The sequence below is a fragment of the Rhincodon typus genome, chromosome 24 (assembly GCF_021869965.1).
Source record: "Rhincodon typus isolate 14 chromosome 24, sRhiTyp1.1, whole genome shotgun sequence".
Taxonomy (NCBI): domain Eukaryota; kingdom Metazoa; phylum Chordata; class Chondrichthyes; order Orectolobiformes; family Rhincodontidae; genus Rhincodon; species Rhincodon typus.
The window spans coordinates 8,830,670-8,854,030 of record NC_063355.1 but is presented as its reverse complement, the minus strand read 5'-3'; the positions used below and the strand labels follow the sequence as shown (position 1 = coordinate 8,854,030).

The following is a 23,361-nucleotide window of genomic DNA, read 5'->3' as shown; positions in this document are numbered from 1 at the left end:
ACCCTTCAGTCTAACTTTTCCGTGTCAACCAGATATCCTATATAAATCTAGTCCCATTTGCCATTATGTGGTCCGAACTTCTCTAAACCCTTCCTATTCATATACCCACCCAGGTGCCTTTTAAATGTTGTAATTGTATCAGCCTCTACTACTTCCTCTGGCAGCTCCTTCCATACACGCATCACCCTCTGCGCGAAAAAGTTGCCACTTAGGTCCCTTTTAAATCTTTCCCCTCTCACCTTAAACCTGTGCCCTTTAGTTTTGGACTCCCCTACCCAGCAAAAAAGATTTTGGCTATTCACCCTATCCATGCCCCTCATGATTTTATAATCCTCTATAAGGTCATGTAAAAAGAACAAAAAATGTGAGAGGTCAAGTAGATAAATGGTTTAAAAACAGTAGCTGCTATCCCATGAATTATAGTTAGGATCAAAGCATACAAGAACAAAAAAAGTAATCAGTAATTTATGTACATTAATGGTATTATTCTAGGATCTAACACCAGACCATCGACTTTGTCATGAGCTGGTTAGGGACTAGTGACCTTTGTTTTTAAAGCAGACAATACCTGGGATCCAGGGAACTTACTAAAAGAATAAACCCACAAGATTCCATGATTTTGAACAAATAACAAAACTTTACTATATAAAATTAGAACAATAATACAGTCTTACAATAAATATTCAACTTATTTCCAACACCCAGAATTAACTTGTGATAAACATGGGTAATATATTGCAATCGAACAACCCATAGCACACAACAAATAGTAAACATGATTAAGAGAGATCCCACTGGTTATTCCTTACTCACCCTGAAATTAATGACACGATAGGTTATCAAAATTTCACTAAATTTTAGAAGAAATTACGATTCCCCACTTTTGCAGATCTGGCCTTGAAACTCTCTCCCAAGAGATGTTCCAGAATGGACTGCCTCAACAATTGTGCCTGTCCCACATTGTGCTTCCCTTGGACTCTGAAAATGGTACCACATAACTCCAGCTCGTGACCAGCAGCTAACATTACAAGCTAAAAACTGCCCTTGGGTTTTCGCTCAGCTCTAACTTGTTCTGTTGCATCAGCAAATACTGTTTGTGGCTTTTCAACCACTACTATCTGTTGCACTAAAGTATGAATGCTTGTAGGTTTCTTCTGAACCCATTAAAGCTTCCCCCCCGCCAACACAGCCAGTTATCTTTCCACTTTCTCGGCTCCTCAGGTCTGATTTGGAGTTCTGACTCCAAATTAGCTGCTTGCTAATTCCTGGAACTACTTCCACAGTTTATTCTAACACCACAGAACAATCCAACTGCTCTCAACTCCTTCCCTGCAGGACAGCTAAAAATCAGCACCGCTAACAATGGAATCTGCTTATCTGTGACTCTTGCTCCAACTATCTGTCACCCCAGAACCACTCTTCAGTGGCCTCAAACTGCCATGAGTGACCTATTAAAATCTTTGAAACCAGCCCCCCTCCAATCACAGGGCAGAACTGAATGCTGTCACTTGGCAACATCTTCTTCCACAATTGTTAAATTCTCACAGCATGCAGGAATTAGATTTCAAAGATAGATCAATGCTGGATTCTAATTAACTTTTGGAAGAATGTCAAGGTTGTATAGACTACGTAACAGATGCTTGCTGAGATCAAACGAAGGATAAGAGATTTTAGTAACGTGGAGACAGAGAAACCAGGGCACTTTTCATCAGAACAGAGAAGATTAAGAGATCTGGTGAGGATATACCTACCGTTATGGGCTTTGAGGAAAGAAAGCAGGAAAAATTGCTAACACTGGTAGAGAGTTAGTAACCAAAAGGAATAGTGATGATCAACAGCGAGAGAGAAGGGAAAGTTTTTCAAGTGTTCAGATATGAATGCCCCTGCCAGAAACAGTGACAGGTAGAGAATGCAAAAAAACTTTACCAAGGTAATAGAATAAGTATTTGAAAGTGAAATTTTCCATAAGAGACTGGAGGAAAGAAGAAGAAAATTGAGATAATGGACAGGTCTTTGAGAGAGCTGGCATAGACAAACAGGCTGCTTATGTGGTGTGAAATTTTATGAAGTAGATTTTATTTTTGTGCAGTATAAAAGGATGACAGCAAAAGTACAGAGATTTTTTGAGGGTCAAGCACCCCTTTCCACATCCTCACCTGTGCGTTCTTCTGTCTCAGTTTGTTGTATTGCTTCAAATCAAGTTCACCCTCGAGATCTTGCAACTCCTGCAGACAGTCATCTTGCTTAAACTCTGGCATAGCCAGCTCCATGCTGAGGTGTAGAGAGAAAGAGAGAGAGAGAGAGACAGCAGAGAGGCTCAGTGCAATGTTTCTGACTGAAAGCCATTTGCTATCATCACAGCGCTATGCCGCCCCAGAATTATCATCTCTGATCTCCATCCTTTCTCAAACACTCAAATCATACATTCCAGACAACAGCAAATAGAAATCTCAAGGCACACCTAATAACAAACAACAGTAGAGGCTCCACAGAAATTGTCCAATGCTTTTTGGATAAAATCTAACCTAACACTACACATTCAGTAAGAGGTTTTGCCTTCCAGATGAAATTTCAAATAGTGGTTCTATCTTCCCTTTCAGGGAGATCAAAAAGGTCCATAGTATTATTTTTGAAGAAGGTCTGGAGAGCTCTCCAATTGGATCTTGAGCAAAATTTATCCCTCAATCAAAATTACCTAAAAGCAGATGATCTGGTCAGTATCACTTTGCTGGTTGTGGGGGCTTGCTGTGCACACATTGCCTCTATATTAAAACACACTGACAACATTTCCAAAGTGCTTTCCTGGTGGCAAACCACAATACCATCCTGTGGTTTTGTAGGCTGCTATGTCTTTCTTGTGACATCTACCCCCTTGCAGATCCTGTAGCTAGAGAGACCAAAATGTCATCAGTCTTTTTCAAAATATACTCTACACCAAAGGTACTGGTGCAGATGTGGGAAGAGAAGAGACAGCCATGCACAGACTATGGGTATGTGATATCTCCATATCCCTAACTCCCATAGGCATCGTCTTTGATAGGAGTGATCAGACTGACAGTACTCACCCCCCTCATCTGCTGCTCCTTCTCAGCCGTCTGGTTCCACAACTAGGTCTTCCATTAGGTTCCCCCCACCCCCATGAAGTCTTTGTGCAAAATGACCGGGGCAGAGAATGAAGAGCTAGTGGAAACTGTGCGTGGGGGATGAGAAGGGATTTGTAATTTGGTGGTTGGTCAGTTGCCAATGAACTCCAACAACATGCAAACATCTGTGGAATTCCACTGATGATTGGTCAGGTCAGGTTCTGAAACAAACCAGGTTTGGTGCAATAAACACAGTTAAGTCACACTTTCACCCCAAGAACCTTCACTGCCACACTGAGCTCTTCAGGCCTTCTTCACAAATGCATTTTGTCTCCGTTATCCACGAGGGAAAGGGGCACAGACAAAAACCATCACTGCACACCACCCGTATAAAGATGATGGTCAGTTGGGACTTTGTGGCGTCTCTTTACATTTTTGTCAGCTTGCACGCAACATTACATCACCTGGTCTTGGGGACCTCATTCTGTGTCTCTTGTTGCTGGGATGCCAAGGTCATTGCATCCTGTTGACCCTTCTCCATTGTTTCTTTCAAGGACTGGATGTCTTGCTGGGATCAGAAGAAAAAGGAGTGGCCACAATTAATTCCACAAGGCTGATGTTGGACTTCCCTCCTTACTGTAGTGATGGGCATACCTTGCTCAATCAATGCAACTCATCTCAAAGTTCACTTCACTTCCAGCAATCTGTTACAGCTAACTGGGCAAGATCAGCACTGTTACATCAGTGATATCTTTTGTTAAAGTGGTCAGAAAGGACAATGCAGGTGGAGCTGCCCACAGGCCACCAACAGGTTTGGGTGCATGACTTTTTTGTGCACACATGAGTTGGAAACGTTGGTTGAAGACTTATCGCATGGTCCCCACTTTGCTTTGGCTCTGTATTTGACAGTAAACTGGTAAAGGGGAGCTGCAGTCTTGCAGGAATGGACAAGACTGGTGTGTCAAATGTAGGTTGATATGAAGTACTTACAATGGTGGATTGGATAGGGTTAGAAAGAATGAGAGAGTGAGGGGAAAGAACTATTCCTGATATTTTCTAGTTTGTGAACCTGGACATCCACCCCTCTGAAAAAGATATCACTATATGGTCATTCAGATAAAATACCGTGGAGAACACCTATCAATAACAGTATTAGACTCTCACAGATTGTAACTTCATATCTAGAAACAGATCAGTGTTGTTTCCTTCCTTATTGGGATGAAATCTTAATGATTCCTAAAAGGGCACTGGATGATTGTTTGGACAAAATGAATGTGCAAAGGTTTGGGGAAAAGCAGGAGAGTGGCGCTAGAAAATAATGCCTATTTAAGGAGCTGGTGCAAGCATGATGGGCTGAATGGTCTCCATCTATGCTGTGCCACTTCTGTGATTCCTGTGTACAACATAGAAATCTCTCCTGTTCTTGTTATTTTCTTCTTAAGAATCAATCCTTATATAGTCAAGGATACACCTGAAAGTCAGCAGATGCATTGCCATTTCGACAAACTACAATGATTCCAAGTTTACTGCAGGAGATCTATCATTATAAATGAGCTTGGTTTCTAAAAATCTCTAATGTCACTAAATTACTGAAACATTTTCCCTCCTCCAGTGAATAGATAGCTTGATGTGCTTGAAGCAAAGCAGTTTTAAAATATCAGGAAAAATAATGACCTACAAATCTCCTGAATTGTCCAGCAACCAAAGGGTAATCTTAAGCATTGCTGCCAGAGGACCGGGGCAAAGAAAACAATCGTAAGAACATTAACATTCACAGATTACATTTTATAATTAAAAAGATCAAGTACACTTGTATTCCCCACGCAGATGGCCTAAAAGCCCTCCGTTTCTTCCTCTCCCACAGGCCCAACCAGTCCCCCTCCAACGACACCCTCATCCGTTTAACCAAACTCGTCCTTATTCTCAACAACTTCTCCTTCAACTCCTCCCACTACCTACAGACTAAGGCCACAGGAACCCTCATGGGCCCAAGCTATGCCTGTCTCTTTGTAGGATACGTGGAACAGTCCCTCTTCCGCAGCTACATTGGCACTATTCCCCACCTCTGCCTCTGTTACATTGATGAAGGTGTCGGCGCCGCCTCGTGCTCCCACGAGGAGCTTGAACAGTTCATCAACTTCACTAACACCTTCCACCTAAGTTCACCTGGACCATCTCCGATACCTCCCTGTCCCTCCTGGACCTCTCCGTCTCCATCTCTGGTGACCATCTCAAAACTGATATCTATATCAAGCCCACCGACTCCCACAGCTACCTAGAATACACGTCCTTTCACCCACTTTCCTGCAAGAATGTGATCCTCTAATCCCAATTCCTCCCGCTCCACCAAGACTGCTCCCAAGATGGGGCGTTCCACTCCCAAACATCCCAGATGTCCTCTTATTTCAAGGACCGCAACTTTTCCCTCCGGTGGTCGAAAATGCTCTTGACCGCATCTCTTGTGTTTCCCACACCTCTGCCCTCACATTCCCTCCCACTAACAAAAACAAAGACAGAATTCCCCTTGTCCTCTCATATCAGCCCACTATCATCTTTATCCAATGTATCATTCTCCGCCACTTCCGCCACCTAAAATCCAACCAAAGAGATATTTCCCTCCCCACACCTATCTGCCTTTCGTTGGGACCACTCTCTCCGCGACTCTTTTGTCCACTCCACACTCCCCATTAGCCCCACCACCCCCGGCACCTTTCCCTGCAACCGCAGGAAGTGCTACACCTGCCCCTACACCTCACCCCTCACCTCCATTCGAAGGCACCAAACAAACCTTCCACATTAGACAGATGTTCACCTGCACATCCATCGATATGGTCTATTGCATCTGCTGCTTCTGATGTGGCCGCCTCTACATTGGTGAGACCAAGCGGAGGCTCGGAGATCGCTTTGTAGAGCACCTGCGTTCTGTTCGCGACAAATGACAACACCTTCCAGTCGCAAACCATTTCAACTCACCCTCCCACTCCCTGAGTGACATGTCCATCCTGGGCCTCCTCCAGTGTCACAATGACGCCACCTGCAAATTGGAGGAGCAGCACCTCATATTCCACTTTGGCAGCCTACAGGCCAATGGCCTAAATGTGGATTTTACTAGTTTCAAAATCTCCCCAACCCTGGCCTCATCCCACGACCAACCCTCCCTTTCATCCCCACTTCCTTGACCTGACACAACCTGGCCATCTTCTCTCCCACCTATCCGCTCCACCCACCTCACTGACCAAACCCCACCATTGCCTACCTGCACTTGCCTATCACCATCCCACCTACCTCCCCCAGCCCCACCCCTCCCCCCACCTCTCCACCATTTCTGAAGAAGGATTCCCACCCAAAACGTTAACTTTCCTGCTCGTCTGATGCTGCCTGGCCTGCTGTATTCCTCCAGCTCCACACTGTGTTATCTCAGAACGAACAGCTTGCTTTCCAGTCACTAACCACTTCAAAATGGGCAATCTCAGAGGTCTACTGCCACACATGGCTCTGAAATTTAGTCAGTTTCCAATGTCTTCTTAGCATGCGGCTCTCTCTGTTCCAGGCTACATTCAGCTTTCCCCTTCTTTGTATCTCCCAATGCCGTACGTATGGCATTGGAGTGGGAGATAAGCAACATAGTCCAATGCATGCCAATCTGACTCTGTGCATCCCTCAATCTCACTCTTACAGTTCTGCCTCTTCCAAGTTCCTTTCAAAGCCCAAGTGTGTAACTCACAATATCTCACAATACCCAGAGCTTTTTAATTGCCTCCCCCAGGGTTCTTTCAATGTCATTCCCAGGTCATTGTTTTTGCCCCTCCCTTGTGGCCAAGTGCCACTCCCACATTTCTGTCACTGCCATTCAGAAGCTGCCCTCCAGAAGGTCAGAGGGAGTGACTCCGGACAGTGATCTTCTCACTGATTTTTCTGAGTCTACTCTCAGTCTTTTGCACTGTGACAATAATTAACAATCTTCAATACGGAAGATTGTAAGGACAAAACCAAATCTTACGGCAGCCAGTCTGTGGCACCCAGTGGTCTATAAATCGTTACAATAAACAGTGGTTATCCATCAGACAGAATAAAGGAGTATATTTGAAGAGGAAATGTACAGCACCCTGTAAAAGCTGGACATCTCAGGGGCTCCATTCCAGATCCAAGTATGGTCTGACCCTTGGGAGTCCCATTTTGAGGGGCTGCTGATCCTCCACTTGCTGCCTGGCTCCCTGAAGAATTGCTCGAAATCTTTTTCATCCACAATCATGTTCTTGGTGTTCGAGTGCCTGGAACAACCAGAATATCCTATCTCAGTACCACAGACACAATCACCATCATTATGGCAAAAGCGGCTGCCATTTGGCCCGATGAGGGCAAGCCAGCGAGGTAAATCTCTGCCAATACCTACACCTACAGACAATCTCTGCCAACACGACTTGGTCAAGGGAATAAACAGCAGAGTAGATCACAGACCCATGCTATTTCCTGGGGAGAGAACTTCGGTGTTGAAGGAGTTCGAAGTTCAATTGGACCACCAGTGGTTTGATGAGGCAGATATTGCATTTTGAGATGCAAACTGACAATTTACGATTGCCATTTCATCCAACAGCTGGAATCTCCTGAGGAGAGGTACACATTAGGAATTAGGAGTGTCCAGCCACAGTCAGAAGATTCCACTGCATTTTATTTGTTTCCAGAATTTGGTGACTCCAGTAAGGAAGCATTCATTGCCCAACCCTGGGTAAGCCAGGAGCATTGAATACAAACAACTAATGGGGGACTGCGACAGATAGTCTTACAGCAGATGGGGATGACAGGTCCCCTTCCTAAAGGGCATTAATATAACAGTTGTGTTGTTAACGACAATCTAGACTCTTTCAAGACCATTTTTAGTCTGAACAGCCCTGAAAACGGAGACATCGATTAACCTCAAACATTAAGCTTTATTTCATTCAGCCATGAGGAAAGGGCAATAATCTAGAAGCATGATTTTTAAAAATAATTTATATGTATTTCATAGTTGCAAATTTGTCTACTTTTTGTGGAAGATGTTTGTATTATCTTTGGCCTCTGGTTTCAGAAATAAAGTCACTTGTGGATCATCACAATGTGGACTTGATACTGTGGGGCCTGTAGGAGGAGAAAGGGATAGGAGCAGTGCAGCTGCCTCTAAACTGTATTATCCATACATCTCCAGAGTGATACAGCTTAAAGTTCATTCATTGTCCCCATCTTGCAGCATACACATCAGTAACTAAACATTATAATAGAACATCCCAGTAACATTTAATACTGTTCTTTATAGGAGGTCCCAACAACAGCTACTACATTCCAATAAATAACAATATGCCACAATAGCACTTTCCACAGATGGAGGATCCAAAGTGCATCTTATAGATGGAAAACTTTCCTTCTCCTGTTTGCAGGCCGGGTTTTGTGCTTTAAGCACCAGCATCCCGAGGACTGAGGGCTGAATATTTTAATGAGATTGGAGTAACTCTTTGTGCATTATATCTCTCTGACCTGCCCACCATCTTCCGGAAGCAGCAGCATTTCTTCACAGCATGATTTCCACTCACACCTACATCAAGCTCTTCTGCAAAACAAGACAACAACGACAACAACAACAACAACAACAATGATGTTGCAGCAAGTAATCCAGATGAGGAATTCATTGAATGCTTACAGGACAATTTCTTAGACCATCATGTTATGACACTAACCTGAGATCAGGCTAGATTTTGTTTTGACCAATGAGATAGGATTAATTATTGAACTCATAGTGAGAGTGCCCCTGATTGGCAGCTATCATAATAGGATTCAATTTTATACACAGTTTCAGGGAGAGAAGTGTGGGTCAATGATCAGTATTTTGAATTTAAACAAGGGCAATTATGGGGGCATGAAAGTGAAACTGCAAAAATGAACTGGCAATGTAAGGGATAGGTGAATTGAGATGCAGTGGCAAACATTAAGGGGATATTAGAAAGCACAGAATAGACAGATTCCACCAAATAAATAAAATTCTAAGAGACAGACCCGTCATCTGTGGTTAGCTAAAAAAAGTCAAATGTAGTATCAAACTTAAAGAAAAGACATATAATTGTGCAAAGGTAAATGGCAGGTCAGAAGCTGGGCAGAACATGAAAAAAATAAGCAAAGAATTTCTAAACAATTAATCAAGGAGGGAATAATTTGAATACAAGAAAGTTAGCCAAAAATATAAAAACAAATTGCAAAAGTTTCTTCAGATATTTAAAATAAAAAGTGAACAAAGTAAGTGTTGGTCCTGTAGAAAATGGGTCTAGGCAAATTATAATGGAGAATAAAGAGGTGGAAGACATACAGGTATAGCTTGAAATAGCTGTCGATTCAGGAATTGAAAGAGAGGGAGGAACTCAAGAAGTACCATTACCAGGGAAGTAGTACTGAGTGAATTTCTGGTAAGTCCCAGGTCATAATGGATTTCATCTTAGGGTCTTAAATGTAGTAGCTATTGAGATAATTGATGTGTTGGTTTTAATTATCCAAAACTCCCTTGATTCAGGAACAGACACATTAGATTGAAAGATAGTGATTCGAACCCAGGTCCCAGGAATATTTCCTGGGTCTCTGGATTAATAGTCCAGCGATAATACCACTAGGCCATCACCTCCCTGGAGAGGGAGTTAAGGAGTTTAGCAGATCTGGGACAGCAAGTAGCATAGAAACCCTTTGATACCCTCTCCCAGTCTGGAGAAGGGAGATAATCCACCCCACATCAACAGTCTGCAAATCTTTTTAAGAAGTTTACCCAAGGTGGGTTTTAATGATTAATTATTAATGAGTTACACAGATTTTAGGCTACTCGTTATTTAGAGTAGAAATTCTTCATCACAGAAAGCTGCGGAGGCCAAATCACTGAATATATTCAAAAAAAGCTAGATGTTTTTTAACATTTGAAAGGCTTCAAAGGGTATGGGGAGGAAGTGGGAATATGACATTGAGATCGAGGATCAGCCACTCCTTACAGTAAAGGGAAGACCTTTTAGATCGGAGATAAGGAGAAACTTCTTCAGCCAGAGAGTGGTGAATCTACGGAATTCACTGCCACAGAGGCTGTGGAGGCCAGGTTATTGTGTATATGTAAGACAGAGATAGATAGGTTCTTGATTGTCAAGGGGATCAAGAGTTACTGGGAGAAAGTGGGAGAATGGGATTGATAAACTTATCAGCCATGATTGAATGGTGAAGCAGACTCTATGGGCTGAATGGCCTAATTTCTGCTCCTATGTCTTATGGTCTTATCATGTTGAATGGCGGATAGGGCTCAAAGGGCCGAATAGCCTATTCCTGCTCCTGGTTTCTACGTTTTGTGAAATGAAATGAAATGAACTGTAGATTTCCAAATTAATCAGATGCTTCTAGACAACTGTTCCTGTAACACCCAATCTGAGAGAAGAGGAAACTGTAAAAGCTGAAAGGATGAATCCTTCTCCCAGTTGATCCATATTGAAAGCACAGACGAAACTACAATCATACAGTCAAAGAGATATACAGCACAGAAACAGGCCCTTCGGTCCAACTCGTCCATGCCGACCAGATAGCCTAAATAAATCTATCCCATTTGCCAGCATTTGGCCCATATCCCTCTAAATCTTTCCTATTCATTTACCAATCCAGATGCTTTTTAAATTTTGTAATTAAACCACTCTCCACTACTTCCTCTGGCAGCTCATTCCATATATGCACCATCCTGTGTGTGTGAAAAAGTTACCCCCTAGGTCTCTTTTAAATCTTTACCCTCTCACCTTACACATATGCCCTCTAATTTTGAGCGCCCCCGTGCTGGGGAAAAGACCTTGACTATTCACCCTATCCATGCCCCTCATGAATTTATAAGGTCACCCTCTGTAGGGTCACCCCTCAGCCTCTGACACTCCAGGGAAAATAGCCCCAGTCTATTCAGCCTCTCCCTGTAGCTCAAACCCTCCAACCCTGGCAACATCCTTGTAAATCTTTTCTGAACCATTTCAAGTTTCCTACTGCAGGAAGACCAGAATTGCACACAGTATTCTAAAAGTGGCCTAACCAATGTCTTGTACAGCTGCAACATGACCTCCCAACTCCTATACTCAATACGCTGACCAATAAAGGCAAGTATACCAAACACCTTCTTTGCTATCCTGTCTACTTGAGACTCCACTTTCAAGGAACTATGAATCCGCACTCCAAGGTGTCTTTGTTCAGCAACATTCCCTGGGGCCTTTCCATTAAGTGTATAAATTCTGCCCTGATATGCCTTTCCAAAATGCAGCACCTCACATTTATCTAAATTAAATTCAATTTGCCACTCCTCAGCCCACTGGCCAATCAATCAAGATCCTGTTGTACTCTGAGGTAACCTTCTTCACTGTCCACTACCCCTCCAACTCTGGTGTCATCTGCAAACTTACTAACCATACCTCCTATGTTCACATCGAGATCAGTTATATGAATGACAAAAAGCAATGGGCCCAATCCTTAGAAAATATGAATCATGTAGGAGGTTATAGATGGCCAGGAGTGATTGACCACTGAAAGAGATTGAGTAATGGATGCTGGATTAAACACTCAGTACAGTTTAATATTTTGTGCTGAATGTTGCACAAGTAGTTGCAAAAACAAATGGAGGTGATGGCCTAGTGGTATTAATGCTGGACTGTTAATCCAGTGATCCAGGTAACGATTTGGGTTCAAATGACACATGATGAAGTTTGAATTTAATAAAAAAGATTTGGAATTAAGAGTTTAATGATGACCATGAACCCATTGTCAATTGTTGGAAAAACTGATCTGGTTCACTAATGTCCTTTAGGGAAGGGAACTACCATTCTCATCTGGCTGGTTTACATGTGACTCCAGACCCACAGCAATGTGGCTGACACTGAAGTGTTCTCTGGGCAATTTGGGAATCAGCAATAAATGCTGGCCTGGCCCTCACCCCATGAACAGATGTTTTAAAAAAGTGGGATAGCTTTTTTTTAAAAAAAGGAAGTTGTAATTTACCTGTTCTACATGAAGTTGGTTTAGCTCTGAAGTTGCCCAGTCCATCGCTTCTCAGTTCTTCTCTGTAGGCACCATCTGTGTTGCTTTGCACATGTATCTGTTTCGCTTTGGTAACATTGATGGCACCAGTCAGCTTGCCCTGTGACAAATGCACCCTTCTCCTGGGATGGAATGCAGAGTGTGCAACATCCGAGTGGTGACTTGGAGCCAGCTTACTGCCACTATCACCTTTCCGGGCGTGACACATTGATAAGGACACGGATCCAGTTAGACAAGCTGGGGTGTCCTTGCAATTTTCAATCTCCAGAAGCTGAGATTCAAACGCAGAAGGACCGCCGGCCATTCTCTGCCACTGACCTGAAGTGTTTGTTTTATCTGAAGAATTAACACTGCTTATACAGTGTGCAGGTGAAGAAGAACTAACAGGCTGTGTACAGCAAGGGACCAAAGTGGGTATCATGTGGGACGGTGAGGGGGTTCTATTCATATTCACCGCCACAGCATCTTGCTGCAGCGGACGCTTGTAATTGGGGGATGAGCTCTCCTGCTGGACTTGAGTCCCGATACTGGTATCTCCCTTCAAGAGGCCCTGGAGATCAGGATTATGCCACTCTGGACTCTTTGACTGGCTTTTCTGTGACTCTTTCACTTTTATTCCAATACTCGCAAGATTGGTTCCCAGATCTTCTTGGATCAACACATCTAGATCAGATCCTGGGGAACTGCTGGTCTCCAAACCACTCCCAGTGAATTGATTTAGGTTTACAGGGGATTCCCTGGATGGATCTGTAAATTGGATTCTGTTCCTGGAAAGAAAGGCCCTCCGCTGCAGTGACTGCTCTGACAAGTTGAATTGGCTGAGTTTTGAAATCCTGCCACCCAAAGACTCAACGCTCTCAGTTCTTCTGGTCAAGGCCTTGGAAGCTGCCTGCTGTCTCCATAGGGTCCCAACCTGTCCCCTGGTCCTTTGCAGGGCATGTTCTAAATCCTCTTGAAATTGTTGCACAACATTTACCCTCTGAGCTACTGAATCAACAGGCCCATCAGCCACCGCGCCATCCTGATCACCTCGAGGAGAGGCATATCCAACAAACTCATCCTGCTCTGCACTAGTTAGACTCTGAGCTGGGTGAATTCTTGCAGAGGTTTCTGTAAGAACTCTGCCACAATCTTGCTTGGCCGTGCAGTCAGGTTGAGCGCACTCCGTATTGCTCTTTTCCCTTCTGAATAGTCTCTGCTTCCGAGGAGGATCACAGACTTCACTTCCCAGATTTCCTCGTTGGGAGTCAGGTTCAAGGCTGGCATATTCTGGAGACTGTTCACTGCAGGAAGCATGGCTGCTGATGACCGAGTTCTGTTCACTGTCTGGCTCTGCGTCGAAGTACAATGCTGGGTCTACCATACCCTCATGAAAACGCAAAGCAAAGTCTTCTGTCCGAATGCTGTCCACCGTGTTGGTGTCACTCTGATATTGCTGGAACTCTATCTGTTGTAGCCCTAGTAGCTGCTTCACTCTCCACTCATACTGCTCCTTTCTCGACTCACCATCTGCCTCTGCTCCTGGTCTCCCAAACTTAGTCAATGTAATGTCAGACCGACTCTTTCTGAAATCTGGGCTTAGATTGAACATTGCTGTAACATCCTGTCCTCCACTTAGACTCAAGACTCCTTTCAGATCTTCACATTCTGCGGTTGTGATAAAACATAGGCACAGTCAACTTAGGTCCAGTAGGAGTCAAATGAGCCCCAATGTTTTCATTCCCCCTCAGGCAATGGACAGAGTAATCCAGATTCCAGAGATCCTCCGATACCCTCTCCCAAATGGCTATTCTCCACCAAAATATCAGGAGGACTGAAGCCCATGTCTTTGATCCTTATCATTAACTTACTCTCAAGTCACCCATGCCATCTCTGTCCCTGATGATTGTCGGAGGTTGAACTGGAACTTTGGTGTCCTATTTGATTCTGAGATGAGATTCTAACCATCACTGACCACACCAATCTCCATCTCTGTGATATTGACGACTTTGCCCCTTGTTCAACACATCTGCTGCTGAAACCCTTATGCATGCTGTTGTTACCTCCGGCCCTGATTATGCAAACATACTCCAGGCTAATCTTCATGGGCCTTCCAGGCCTGGTTATTGGAGATTACTGAATACTGTATCCTAACTCACACCAGCTAATTCATCTCCTGCCCCGTACGTTTTAAAATTCTCATCTTTATTTTAAATGCCTTCATGTCCTCTGCAGTTAATGCACTGATCACAAATGAAACAGGACAGTTTGGCCAAGTCACATGTGGATTGGTACAGCAGATTCCTGTGCTTTGGAGCTGCATGGGATGAATCTCAACCTAACCCACTACATCTCCATCCAGAGCAGCTTTGCAAAGGCACATTCCAGAATGGGATGGTTGACAGTCTCTTCTCCACTACAACTGTTTTGAGGGGCAATGCACAAAGGGGATGACTCTCTAGGCATGAAGGATCTGATAGCGAGGGCCATTCCCATCACCAGTCAAGTTACATTTCAGCATGACAGCAATGATGGCTATGGACCCCTGACCCGTCTAGAGTTTTGTGCATTGTGTCCGTGTAGACAAGGTATATTTTCAGTCTCCAATAAGGAAATCCATTTTATTGTGCTCGTTTTGTACTGGGCAAGCTGGCAAGCTGTGAAAATGTAACTTTCAGGGAACTCAGTGTTTCAATGTTAGTTACATTCAACTTTGATGACCCAGAGAAAGAATAACCCCAAAATTCAAATTGTCTCTCTCTCTTTCCCCCCCGCCTCTGTTTCTTCATTTTATGCATTCTTCCTTCCCTTTGGTGTCTCCTCTCTTCCCTTTTCTCTCTCCAATCCTCCATTCCTCTATTTCCTGTTTTCCATTTCGCTCTGCCAGAGTCTTTCACCAACTCCCTCTCCTCCATGTCATTCTGCTCTCTTCCTCCTTCTTCATTCCTTTAGTCTCTCTCCCCACCTCTATTCCTGCCATCCATTCAGTTCTTCAGGTCTTTATCTTTTATCCAAAGTTTCTCCCTTCTTTCATGGCATCTCTTTTTCCTGGTTCTCTTTGTCACAGGCAGGTGAAGGGTAGAGCTTTAATACATCCTATCCTCCCCAAGTTAATGCCCATCACCAATGACTACAAATAAATACCTAATTATTATATAACTAGCAGAGATCTACAAAACCCCCATGGTAGAATTAGCATCTTAATTGCCAAAGTTCTTTAAGTCCCCATCCCATGCCATAGATGTCACTGCTTACCAGTGCCAATGTTTTCACACCTCTCATGTGATCTCCTATCACCTTTCCCTCTATCACTCCTGTTCTGTTTTATATTGGGTGAGATTACTCAATAAAACTGTTGTTCTGCTCCTATATGTGATGAGAGTTAATTAATTAGATATTTTAAAACTGTACTGGGATACTGAGTGTACCGAGGTAGCAGCAAAATAATAAATTCACCAACAGATTCACCTCTTAAACTGACCAAATAATCCAGATAGATGAAAATTGCACTATAAAAACCCCCACTTTGATCAGACCCTTTCTATCTCCACAGTCACCAGCTTCTCTTAAACTCCTCTTTCATTCCCCTCCCCCACGTCTTCATTTTCTTCATCCCTTCTTACATCTGGTCCTACACTTGATCATTTGTGGGGAGGCAATGGCCTAGTGGTATTATTGCTGGACTGTTAATCCAGAGACAAAGATAATGCTCTGGATTTGAATCCCACTGCAGTAGATGGTGGAATTTGAATTCAATTAAAAAAAAAATCTAGAATTAGGAATCTAGTGGTAATCTGTTGCCGATTGTTGGAAAGCCCCATCTGGTTCGCTAATGTCCTTTAGGGAAGGAAACTGCCATCCTTACCTGGTCTGGGCCTACATGTGACTCACAGCAATGTGGTTGACTCTCAACTGCCCTCTGGGCAATTAGGGATGGGTAGTAAATGTTGCCTAAAAGTGATGCTCTTATCCCATAAATGAATAACGGAAAAGAAAATTATCCCAATTTGTCCTCACTCAAGCCTAATGCTTGATGAATTATGAGGCACTGCAGTAACTCCTGTTGACTTCCACAGCACACCCCGAATCTTCACCACTGAGAATGACAAGAGCAGCGGTGCATGGAAACATTACTCCAAATCATGCAGAATCCTGACTCAAACATTTCATCGCTCCCTTGATGTCCCTGATGGAAAATCATGGAACTTTTTATCTAACAGCACTGTGAAAATACCTTGATCCTACAGACAGCAGTGGTTCAAGGAGACGACTGATGACTGTGGTATTTGTGGGTAGATGAATATTGCCTTTCCTGGGTCTAAGGGGCTATTTGGTTTGCAGCAGTAGGGAAATAACCACCATCGAGTCTTGACAAGTAGAAACTCTTTTCTTAACAAGATATAGTAATATTGCGTGATAATAAGTAGAACCATAGAATCTCTAAAATGCGTAAGTAGGCCATTTGGCCCATCAAGTCCATGGTGACCCTCTGAAGAGCATCCCACCCAGACCAAGGCCCCACTACCCTATCCCTGTAACACTGCATTTCCCATGGCCAACCCACCTAACCTGCACATCCTTGGACACTATGGGCAATTTAGCATGGCCTATCCATCTACTGTGCACACCTTTGGACTGTGGAAGGAAACTGGAGCACCCAGAGGAAACCCATGCAGACATGGGCAGAATGTGCAAACTCCACACAGACAGTCAATACGAGGCTGAATCGAACCTGGCCCCTGGTGCTGTGAGGCAGCAGTGCTAAACACTGAGCCACCGTGCCATCTCAAATTAGATGCCAGGTACAGTAAATAGTTGGAAGTGTCTTATGGTATAGTGATAGTGTCCCTCCCTCTGGGCCAGAAGTTCCACTTTCTCCAGAAATGTGTTGTAACATGTCTGAACAGGGAGATATCGATTTTAGCTATCTAGACATTGGTACTAAGATGTTTGAGCAACACTGATGACATTTGATCCAGAGATATTCTTCCAATTCCTCAAAACAGAACAATTTCATTGGATTGTGTTTAATGCAGTCTCCAAAATAAACCCTTTTAGAACACCTTCCTTCAACAACGATCACCGCCTCCCCAAGAGTCACTAGGGTTGGGCAATAAATGCAAATCTTGCTATACTTAAGTAATAAATGGGTTAGAAATTATACAGCTCCTTCCTCCTCGTTGTAAATTTACCCACCTGAAACACTGTTACCTTCTTGTCTCATGGGGATCAGCATTTCTGTGTCTGACAAGACATCAGCACCACTGGCACTACCCAATCCAGTATCCCGAGTGCCAGACTGGCTCGTATTCAGAGTTCCTTTAAAGTACAAACAAGGGAACAGCTAGGGAGCAGCAAGAAACTGTTGTACCACACGAGGTAAAGGTAAAGTCACCATAATCCTACCAGACCACAGAGCTGCTCCCTCATCACAGAGGGAGTGCTTTAACCTGAGGGTCATTATGCTTCAGGTGAGGGGTGAAGTTGAGAAGGAGAGTCCTTCATGGTAGCCTCAGCTAGTGTGGGAAATTGAACCCACACTGTTGGCATCACGCCGCATTGCAAACCAGCTATCCAGCCAACAGAACTAACCAACCATCAACTTTGGAATAGCAAGCTGACCGAGTAGCCCAGTAAATCTCTGGCTGTTCTGTTATTTTGGTAGAGTACAGCTTAGGGTTCCTTTACTTCATTTACTGAGAGAGACATTGAGTGGAGAACTGGTGATGGCAGTGGTGTTGGTGAGGTATGTAGGAGCAGTCTGCCCACAGCACTGTGTTTTGTGGTGCGTGGTGATCAGGGTAAGGTGTAAGGTGTGTTGATCAGGGTGATACAGTTGATGTGGTGTACATAGACTTCCAGAAGGCATTTGATACAGAGGCAGGCAGTAGAATGTGAGTCAAGTTAGATCTCATGGAACAAAGGGCCAGTAGCAACATGAATAGAAAATTGGCTGAGTAGCAGAAACTGAGAGGAATGGTCAATGGATGATTGTTGGGCTGGGGAAGGTTTGTAGTTCTCTAGGTGTCAGTCTGGGACCCTTGCTTTTCCTGATATATATTAATTGTCTAAGAGGCTATGTCCAGGACACAATTTAAGACTTCCAGATGATACAAAACCTGGGAGCATTGAAAGCTGTTCGAATGTTAGTGTAGAACTTCAAAAAGACATAGATAAGCTGGTGAGTTGGTAAATGAAGTTTAATGTTGAAAGATGTGAGGTGATACATTTTGGTAAGAAGAACATGGACAGACATGATAAACTAAAGGGTACTACTTTAGAGGGGCCTAGGAGCAGAGGGACCTGGGGTAGCATGTGCCTAAGTTATTAAAGATGTAAGACAGGTTGAGGAAGCAATTAATAAAGCACACAGTATCCCAGATGTTTTAACAATAGGGCTATACAGTACAAGGGCAAGCAGGTTATATTGGACTTGTACACCACATTACATTAGACAATAAAATAAAACCAGGAACTACGGATGCTGTCGGTGTGTTTTCTTGACTGTAGCATCGATATGGCTGGGCCAGGACAGATTGTTGGTGATATTTACTCCTAGGAACTCTCGACCACCTCCACCTCAACCCCATTGATACAGACCGGGGTGTGCCCTCCACTCCGCTTCCTGAAGTCGATGACCAGCTCCTTCATTTTGCAGACATTGAGGGAGAGTGTGTTGTCATTACACCATGTCACTAGGCTCTCTACCTCTTTCTGTCTCATTGCTGGTTGACATCCAACCCCCTATGGTTGGTGTCGTCAGCAAATTTGTAAATGCAGTTAGAGCAGAATTTGGCCACACAGTCATGAGTGTATAAGGAGTATAGTAGGGGGTCGATGTTGAGGATTATCGTGAAGGAGGTGCTGTTGCCTATCATTACCGATTGCGGTCTGTGGCTCAGGAAGTCAAGGATCTAGCTGCAGAGCGGGGAGCAGAGTTTGGAGATGAGTTTGGTTGGAATTATGGTGTTGAAGGTGGAGCTGAAGTCAATAAAGCCTGACATGGGTGCCTTTGTTATTCAGATATTTCAGGGATGAGTGTAGGGCCAGAGAGATGGCGTCTGCTATTGCTGATAGGCAAGTCCAGCGTCAGCTACAGTACTGCATTCAGTTATTTGCATCATATTTTAGGAAATATTTGAAGGCACTGAAGAAAATGCAGAAGAGGTGCCCAAGAATTGTTCCAGGGTTGAGGAATTTTAGTTATGAAGATGGGTAGGAGAAGTTGGAACTGCTTTCCTTGGAAAACAGAAAGCTGAGAGGATTTTGATACAAGTATTCAAAATAGTGAGGGGTCTGGGCTGAACAAATGGAGAGAACATGTTCCAATTTGTCAAAGGATTAAGAAGGAAGAGACACAAAATTAAAAATAATTAGTAAAAGAAGCAAACGTGATATAAGGAAAAACATTATCATGTAAGAAGTGGGTAGGGTCTAGAACGAATTGCCGGAGAGTATAATGAAGGCTGCATCCGTTGAGGCATTCGAAAGGGAATTAGATAGTTATTTGAAAAGGAACAATATGCAGGGTTATGTGGAGAAGAGAGGAGAATGATGCTAAGTGAGATACTCATTTGGAGAGGCCGAATGGCGTCTTTCAGCACTGTAACAATTCTGATATTACACTATATAAATGCAATTCTATCCTTTTCATTTCAAGCACATTCTCCACACATTGGCCAACATGTCTGAGCCACTCTGTTGTTTGGTCCTTAGTAACTGAAGAACATTCCCAATATTAGAACTGTTATGGAAAAGCCACCGGGTGTCTTTCCCAGCCAATAAGATAAAAGCCTCACTCTAAAAGCACAGTTAGAGACATGGAATGATCCCCACCTGTCTTTCCAGAAAGTTTTACTGTGTTCCTGAAGGAGGCGCTCTTCATCAGGCTGCTAGTTGCTGGCAATGCGTGGTCGGTTAATACGGAAACCTGCATAAAAGGATCAGAGTTATCAGCACTGTTCAAATCTCCGGGTTAAGTGGTTTCATCATTGCCACGAATTGCTCATGAAGGAACATTGTGCCAATAGGTTGGGGGGAGATGGGGTTCTGGTCAAGGGGATTCATACACAAGACATATTCATAAACCAAAGGGATTAGAGAGTCTTTCCTGAGAAGTTGGCTGAGCATATTCTGGGTTCACAGTAGAGAACAGTTCAGGCTACAACTGACCTGGAAATGTTTGATGGAGACAGCTCGCCTCAGCCAACAAAATGAGTTTGGTAAAGAAACACATCATCCTGAATTGAGATTAAACTGAATTGTCTAACTATCGTCACTCCAGTCTGAAACCATTCCTGATATCACAGCCTGACTAAAAGTAGACCCACTGGAACTAACCCTCAGTTACCTGTGGGGGAGTTTCAAATAAGGTGTGACTGGAAAGTGGAGGGTCATTCAGTCTCTGATTTACCTGCAGCTGGCTCAGCTGAGCATCAATGGAGTCCATCAGATAGTCACAGTGGTCTTTCAGGGGCTGCAATGCTGTTTCACTTTGAACATGACTCTCCACCTCCATCCTGCACTGGGGAAAATGGAAATTATTTCAAATCAGCAGTCTTTGCACTTGATTGATTATTTTGACAATTTAAAAAGCTGAGTTTTCTGAAAAAAAACTAGACATTGTTGTAACCCTTTGAAAAAGAGGGCAAGGCTTTTCCTACAATTCCTACAGCACGGAAGCAGGTCATTTGCCCAACAAATCCATACTGATCCTCTGAAGAGCATCCCACTCAGACCCATCCCCTACCACTGCATTTCCCATGGCCAATCCACCTAGCCTGCACATCCCTGAACACTATGGGCAATTTAGCATGGCCAATCCAACGAGCCTGCACAGCTTTGGACTGTGGGAGGAAACCGGAGCACCGGGCGGAAACCCACACAGACACAGGGAGAATGTGCAAACTCCACACAGACAGTCACCCGATGGTGGAATCAAACCTGGGTCTCTGGTGCTGTGAGGCAGCAGTGCTAACCACTGAATCACCATACTACCCTGATAATTCAATAATAAGGATTTTGATAATCCTTTTCAATTTCTAAGATATTGTGAAATTAAATTTCACTCACTTTATTGGCTAACAGAACACGTGGGGCCTAAAATTCAGCAGGAAGTCTGCCTCTATAATGTGTGGAACATTGTCAGCCAGAGAATCGTGTCAGGCACTGTGCTAAGGACAAAGGGACCAGAATCATTCATTCAGACTCAGGGGACAAGTGAGTGCTACAAATCAGATCTCCAGCACTTGTTGTTTTCTGTACAGATTCCAGCATCAGCAGTAATTTTCTCCTGAAAGTCAGATGCCAGGATGGACTAAAAGCGAAATGTTGTGAGCTGAATTAGTGAGATAACTAATTTGTGACAAATATCAGTGTTGCAACTACACTTAGAATCAGAGTTATAGAGATATACAGCATGGAAACAGAACTTTTGGTCCAATTAGTCCATGTCGAACAGATATCTTAAATTAATCTAGTCCCATTTGCCAGCATTTGGCCCATATGCCTCTAAACCCTTCCTATTCATATACTCATCCAGATGCCATTTAAATGTTTTAATTGTACCAGCCTCCACCACTTCCTCTGGCAGCTCATTCCAAACACGCACCTGTCTCTTTCAAATCTTTCCTCTCGCACCATAAACCTATGCCCTCTAGTTTTGGACTCCCTCGCCCTGCAGAAAAGACCTTGTCTATTCACCCTATCCATGCCCCTGATGATTTTATTAAACCTCTATAAGGTCACCCTTCAGCCTCTGACACACCAGGGAAAATAGCCCCAGTCTATTCAGCCTCTCCCTGTAACTCAAACCCTCCAACCGTGGGAACACCCTTGTAAATTCTTTCTGAACCTTTTCAAGTTTCACGACATCTTTCCTTTAGCCGGGAGACCGGAACTGAACGCAGTATTCCAAAAGTGGCCTAACCAATGTCCTGTACAGTCACAACATGACCTTTAACTCCTATACTTAATGCACTGACCAATAAAGGCAAGCATACCAAACACCTCATAAATTTTATCCTCCTAATAACACTGCAACAGAGCCCAATCAATCACTAGTGTGAGGATGAAGTAAAATGGAATTGTGTTAAGCAGATGCAAAATTATACATAAATTATATGCGAAGTACTGTAGATGCTGGAAATCTGAAATAAAGGCAAATGCTGGAAGTACTCAGGTCAGGCAATATCTGTGGAGATTGAAAGTGAGTTTACCTTTCAGCTTGGTGATCTTCCATCAAACCTGAAGTATGCAGAACAACGAATTAAAATGCAAATTTGTAATTGATCTTAGTTAATAGCAGAGACCCAGCTGTAACTGCGTCTCCACGCAGTGACAATCAAGCGGCTGACTGGACGACCACCAGTAAGTTGGCAGGAGATTATCCAAGACCGCATAGCTCAGCACAGTCAAGTCAGCACAAGTATTCCCGGATTTTTTGTTTGTGGTACCGCAGAGAGCTGGAATTCTCTCCAGGCGAGAGAGTGGTGAGAAGTGATCCTGGAAGAATTAATCCGAATTTAAAATAAAGCCATTGCTCTTTCTGAGCCAGAATTAATATCTTATGCATGGTATTATTGAAAAACATACATTTTAAGCTTCGACAAAATGTGCCTTTTTTCAGGAATACTCAAGTTCTGGAAAGTGTTTCATCTTCTAAGTAGAAATAGAAACAATTGATTTTCAAGGGAGTTTAATGTAAAATTCTTGCTCCTGAAGACATTCACGGCAGATTTTACCATCCTATATTATTAATTATGCAAGTCTGGGTTAAACGAACAGATATTGGGGCGGCATGGTGGCTAAGTGGTTAGCTACTGCTGCCTCACAGCGCCAGAGATCTGGGTTCAATTCCACCCTCAAGCGACCGTCTGTGTGGAGTTTGCATATTCTCCGTGTCTGTGTGGGTTTCCTCCGGGTGCTCTGGTTTCCTCCCACAGTCCAAAGATGTGCAGGTTAGGTGGATTGGCCATGCTAAATTGCTCATAGTGTTCAGGGATGCCTAGCTTAGGTGGGTTATAAAGAGATGGGTCTGGGTAGGATGCTCTAAGGGTCTATGTGAACTTTACAAAGCTAGCTGGAAAATGGTTGTTGCAGTGCCCAGTTTCTGCCACAGGAGGGACGTGGTGAGCTATTCACCTTTGCTCTGTGAAGGGTAAGTTTCTATTCTGTAGCAAAATAAAATCCCTTTCTGCGTTTGATGGTAGGAGCTGCAGATGCTGGAGAATCTGAGATAACAAGGTGT

General features: G+C 43.6%; 2 protein-coding genes across 2 annotated transcripts in view; both read right to left on the bottom strand.

The window, feature by feature from the left end:
* si:ch211-102c2.8 (calponin homology domain-containing protein DDB_G0272472) overlaps positions 1-12,349 on the bottom strand; it is a 38,469-nt gene extending 26,120 nt beyond the window's left edge. The window contains exons 1-5 of the mRNA XM_048611313.1: positions 12,096-12,349; positions 8,592-8,664; positions 7,189-7,354; positions 3,548-3,651; positions 2,157-2,271 (exon numbers count right to left, since the gene is read on the bottom strand). Coding sequence (XP_048467270.1) covers positions 2,157-2,271; positions 3,548-3,651; positions 7,189-7,354; positions 8,592-8,664; positions 12,096-12,342 — 705 coding nt within the window. The 5' untranslated portion in view covers positions 12,343-12,349. The remainder of the gene's footprint in view (positions 1-2,156; positions 2,272-3,547; positions 3,652-7,188; positions 7,355-8,591; positions 8,665-12,095) is intronic.
* Positions 12,350-12,362: 13 nt separating this feature from the next.
* LOC125485982 overlaps positions 12,363-23,361 on the bottom strand; it is a 30,338-nt gene continuing 19,339 nt past the window's right edge. Inside the window, exons 2-6 of the mRNA XM_048611697.1 lie at positions 20,527-20,632; positions 19,950-20,043; positions 17,310-17,432; positions 12,589-13,781; positions 12,363-12,470 (exon numbers count right to left, since the gene is read on the bottom strand). Coding sequence (XP_048467654.1) covers positions 12,363-12,470; positions 12,589-13,781; positions 17,310-17,432; positions 19,950-20,043; positions 20,527-20,631 — 1,623 coding nt within the window. The 5' untranslated portion in view covers position 20,632. The remainder of the gene's footprint in view (positions 12,471-12,588; positions 13,782-17,309; positions 17,433-19,949; positions 20,044-20,526; positions 20,633-23,361) is intronic.